The sequence below is a fragment of the Arachis ipaensis genome, chromosome B09, assembly GCF_000816755.2.
Source record: "Arachis ipaensis cultivar K30076 chromosome B09, Araip1.1, whole genome shotgun sequence".
NCBI lineage: Eukaryota > Viridiplantae > Streptophyta > Magnoliopsida > Fabales > Fabaceae > Arachis > Arachis ipaensis.
The window spans coordinates 25542634-25547785 of record NC_029793.2 but is presented as its reverse complement, the minus strand read 5'-3'; the positions used below and the strand labels follow the sequence as shown (position 1 = coordinate 25547785).

The following is a 5152-nucleotide window of genomic DNA, read 5'->3' as shown; positions in this document are numbered from 1 at the left end:
CCGCAGGGTCGTCTGATTGGTGCCCTTCGCCACCTCTGCATCTGCCTCGCCACCATTGTTGCCGTTCCTTATTAGGTGTGCTCTTCACTTCGGAGTTGTGTCTTTGCTCTCCTCTCTTTCTCTTTGTCTTTGCTTTCTTCTTTTGTTTGTTACATATCACCGAATTTGGGGTGCATCTTTGGTCTAGATGATTACATAATCCCTAATTATAATTGGATTGATAATTTTGTATGTTAATTTTCAAGAACCTGTTCAAGCTTAGGTTCGCTTGCTAGAGCTATAGCGTAATAGTGGTCTTGGCGATGAGAAGATGAACAAATGAGAAGTTGCGAAGAAGTAGCCTTAATTTGATTTGTACAAAAAGTAAATTTGGAATTAATTAATTAGAACAAGGGTATTTTGGTCAGAAAATATTATTTAGATTTCAGTCTCTGTCTCTAAAAATTTGAGTCCCATGTGTCTACATTTTTTGGAGGTACTAAAATACTCAAATATTGAGTCTCAATCCCCCAATCTCCATATCTCAAAATAAACACTACCTTAACGAAAAAGGCTTCTCTTCACGGTTGAATTTTTTTGTAGTGTTTTTAAATATTGAAGAATATTTTTATCGTTAATTAAAATGAGGTTATTTTTATCAGCATTCTCAAAATTCGGGGGCAGAGGTAGTTTTGTTTTTGAAGGATAAACCACAAAAAATACACTCGAATAATTTTGTTGTTGGTAAAAATGCACTCGAATTTTATTATCGACAAAAATTCTCTCAAATACTTTAAATACATGATAAAAATGTCCAATATTAAATATGTATTATCAAAAAATGTTTTAGAGATTGAAATTTGATGTAATTTTTTGTAAGCGTGATTATAAAAATGAGATATTTTTATCTTTAAAATTTAGTTATTTTTCGCTAAGTATATATTTTTTGTCAACAATTAATAATACATTTAAAAAATAAAATAAAAATATAGAGATTAAAATTTTATCTCATTTTGTGTATTAATTCTCTCAAATACATGATAAAAATGTCCAATATTAAATATGTATTATCAAAAAATGTTTTAGAGATTGAAATTTGATGTAATTTTTTGTAAGCGTGATTATAAAAATGAGATATTTTTATCTTTAAAATTTAGTTATTTTAGTTATTTTTTATATTTTTTGTCAACAATTAATAATACATTTAAAAAATAAAATAAAAATATAGAGATTAAAATTTTATCTCATTTTGTGTATTTTTTAAATATTTATTTAAATATTTTTATAAAACTTTGTATCAAATGCATAAATGTTTCGTTTATAACCTGCTCTCTTTTGATGGAGTATAAATAAAAGGGTCCTTGTTTTCTTCATTGTTCAGCACATATGTACTCTTACCAAAGAAAGTTGTACTTGTTCATGCTCTTTTCGTTTCTTTAGTTATCTATCTACAAGCATCCGCCATGGCTCTCTCTAAGCTTTTACCTGTTTCCCTTATTCTCTCTTTTCTCCTTCTCCAGCACCTTATTGAAGACAATCAATTGGTAATAACCATATATGGATGCTATGTTATTTCTCATCAATTATTAGCATTTCGTTCTATTTATATATGTATAACCCTTTTTTTTTTTTGTGTTAAAAATTTGTGTAATACATATAGGTATCTTCAGAGGGACTACATGGTTCTCTTACCGTTGAGAGGATAGGTACAAATTGACAGTATAATTGAAATTTCGACCTATCCATGATATTTTGATTGAATGAATGAATTAATTTCAGATTGCAATGAAGCATGTGACGTAAGATGCAGCAAAACATCACGGCCGGACCTATGCAAGAGAGCATGCGGAACATGCTGCCAACGATGCAACTGCGTTCCACCGGGCTATTCCGGCAACCAACGAGCGTGTCCTTGTTATTACAACCAAATCACCCATGGTGGCAGACGCAAGTGCCCTTAATCACATCAACAACTTACTTACAATTCTATATCTGTATCACATTAGATATATAGGTTATTTCATAATTGAGATTATATTTATTTTGTTTGATATATAATATGCCAGATACAAGGAGAATGATAAATTCATAAATATTTAAATAAAAACTTAGCATATTGTACTAGTTGATATGAATATCCACGACAATAATATATAATATATGCTATATATTTAATATTTCTTGAAATCAACCGTTTCCTAGATTGTATTGTTGTTTTTTCTTTGGGTCTGAGGAAAATACTAGATCAGAGGGCCAACACTACATTCAGCTTAAAAAAGGAGTTAGTAGTTAGTTTTGATTTAGATGTAAAGTAAAAATAAGGAAGAAGTGTTGGAATGAATTAATTTTGTTAATGAGTGATGGTAGAAGGTAGATTGTGATAGGATCAGGTGCAAGTTATTATTGTGATAGGAACATGCTGTGATCGTTGCAATTGTGTGCCTTCTGGGACTAGCAGTAACAATTCCCATGTTATGCCAACACCAATATCCTTGATTACCACTTCATTTTTATTTTTATCAGCCTGTGAAAAATTTTAATAGTGAATTTTATCATAAGAATTGAATTTCAGTTAGAATTAAATTGAATTAGAATTTAGAATAAATTAGTAAAATTATAGAATTGAATTATTATAGTGTTTGAAATATTTATCAAATGAATTAAAATTTTATAATAGACAACTTTATCTTTTATTAATATAACATTATATTTAAATAATAAATATATTTATTTATTAAATTATATATGAAATAATTAAAAAATTAAATTTTTTAACTAAAATTTTCTCCAACTAAAATTTGTTCACTTTTTAAGAAAAACAAAAATTAGATTAATCTAAAAATATTAAATTAAAAAATATTATTATTAATTAAAAATTAAATGGTTCTTTATAGTTGATTCCAACGACAAACCAACAACAGAAAACAAACATGAACTATCAACTATGAACTACGAACACTTTGGATACAATTCTCACCGACACTCGTCCGTCTGCTGAGTCCAACTGAGTCTTAATAAAAATAAAAATTTTTTTTCGAACACGTTTGGACATATCTAAATACCATAGCGCATCTAGTCTTATTCTTAACATATATTCTTGAAATGAATTTAGATATAGTATATATTATTATTTATTAAAACAAAAAATATTTTAAATACTTGACATAATTAAAATGAGACATTAAAAATTGTTGAGTTAAGAATATAATTAATTTAATAATGATGACAAATATTAATATCAAAATATCATTACAATTTATCTACAAAATACTTTATATTTTATATGTATGTGTGTCCCGTGTCTTATAAGATTTTAAAATTTGCGTGTCGGTATGTCCTGTATCGTATCCCGTGTCCGTGTCAGTGAATCAAAGACTATCCAGAACCAACTTGTTGAGTAGTCTAATGACATACCAAGTAAAAAAAAAAAGGTTTTTTACTTAAATAAATTTTATAGAACCCAATTTTACTGAATTCCCCTGAAATGAGATCTGCAACGTGATTACTCTCTTTCTATTATTATATAAATCGTCATAGGCTGTGTAGGATTAAATAAAATGTAAACCATTTCAGTCTGGAACGATTAATGCATGATCTGGTAAGGAAACAAAGGGTAAATCGTGCCAGGTTCCTAGAGTTAAAAGGAGAAAGTAAATCGTTCCAGGCGGGTAGATTTAACATGTTGTTGGGCTAAACCTAGTTGGGCTGCCACGATTTACATACAAAGGAGACCCTATTCACCCTTTGTTTTCCTTTCCAGATCATGCATTAATCATTCCAGACTGAAATGGTTTACAGATCATGCATTAATCATTCCAGACTGAAATGGTTTACGTTTTATTTAATCCTACACAGTCTAGGACGATTTATATAATAATAGGAAGAGGGTAATCACGTTGCAAATCTCATTTTAGGGGAATCCAGTAAATTTGGGTTCTATAAAATTTATTTAAGTAAAAAAAAAAGTTATTAACATTAAATTATAGCAACTAATTTATATTATTAAAATGGAACAACATTATGCCATTTTTTACTAGTGTCATGCTCGACATAATTTCAGTTGAAATATCCAGACGGATTGGCAAATACTTAATGTCATTAATCTAAATTAAATACATAATATTTATATGTGTAGATAATTTTTGGGTTAAGTATGATTTTGGTCTCTAAGGTAGGGGCTGAAAATTTTTTTCTTCTCCAGTCTTTTTTTCGCAACAAAAATAGTCCCAAATGTTTCAATTTTTTTAAAAATCGTCGTTCGGACGAAAATGCCCTTCTCTCTTCAATCAAGTAGAAACAAAATGCAGAAGCAAAAAGTAGAAGTAAAAAGTAGAAGCACTGAAACAACAACAATGAAACAACAACAACTAGAAGAACAACACCAATAACAACAATGGATAATAAAATCAGAGCAACAACAAAAGCAAAACCAGCAGCAGAAGCAATCCAGAATCAAACCAAGAACAGAATCAAACCAACAACAATAACCATTTCCTAAATTCCACTAACAAAAAATCAACATCAAACTAAACTAATCCAGAATCAAACCAAAAATAGAAATTGAAAGCAAAACAATAACCTGAATTATGAAAATAGAAAATAGAAAACATTCTTCTTTTTCTTCTTCTTCTTCTTCAAAGAAATCACAAACAAAAACAGAAAAATAAAAGTGAAAAAGCATCATCTTCTTCTTTAATGGAATCAAAAGCGTGGAACAGGTTCTCCGTGAGCTCAAGTTGTCCGCAGCGCCCAGCCCTTGTCACCAAAGGCCGTAGATGCCTCGCGGTAGGTCCGAGACAGGGAAGGAGAGAAAGAGGGGAGAGGGTCGCGGTGGCTCTGGAGTTAGCGCAAAGGGGAGAGGAGCAACGGCGGTGGCGAGGAGCAACGGTGGTGGCCCTTTCCTTCCCTTTCCCACCTTCCCTTCCCCCTCTTCTGTCCCCTTTTTCCTTCCTTGAACTGAACCAGCGTGAATTGAATCCCTTCTCCCTTATTTTTTTAAGTTAGTAGTATTTTTGGAATAAAAATTTAAAATTTAGTAAAAAGGACAATTTTAAAACAAACTGAATCTTTTGGGATCATTTTGTAGCGAAAAAAGGCTGGAGACGAAATAAATTTTCGGACTCTACGTTAAGGACCAAAATCGTACTTAACCCATAATTTTTTTAGATCTATA

General features: G+C 30.3%; 1 protein-coding gene across 1 annotated transcript; it reads left to right on the top strand.

The window, feature by feature from the left end:
• Positions 1370–2108, top strand: LOC107617129 (snakin-2-like). Its single transcript, XM_016318918.2, has 3 exons — positions 1370–1523; positions 1640–1685; positions 1759–2108. Exons 1-3 carry the CDS (start codon positions 1443–1445, stop codon positions 1938–1940), a joined length of 309 nt encoding a protein of 102 aa, XP_016174404.1. The 5' UTR covers positions 1370–1442; the 3' UTR covers positions 1941–2108.

Excerpts from the sequence above, each read along its gene's own strand:
- LOC107617129 (XM_016318918.2), top strand. The coding sequence starts at position 1,443 with ATGGCTCTCTCTAAGCTTTTACCTGTTTCCCTTATTCTCTCTTTTCTC. Across the intron at positions 1,524-1,639 it reads TTATTGAAGACAATCAATTG|GTATCTTCAGAGGGACTACA; the intron begins GTAATAACCATA and ends TAATACATATAG. Across the intron at positions 1,686-1,758 it reads TCTTACCGTTGAGAGGATAG|ATTGCAATGAAGCATGTGAC; the intron begins GTACAAATTGAC and ends AATTAATTTCAG.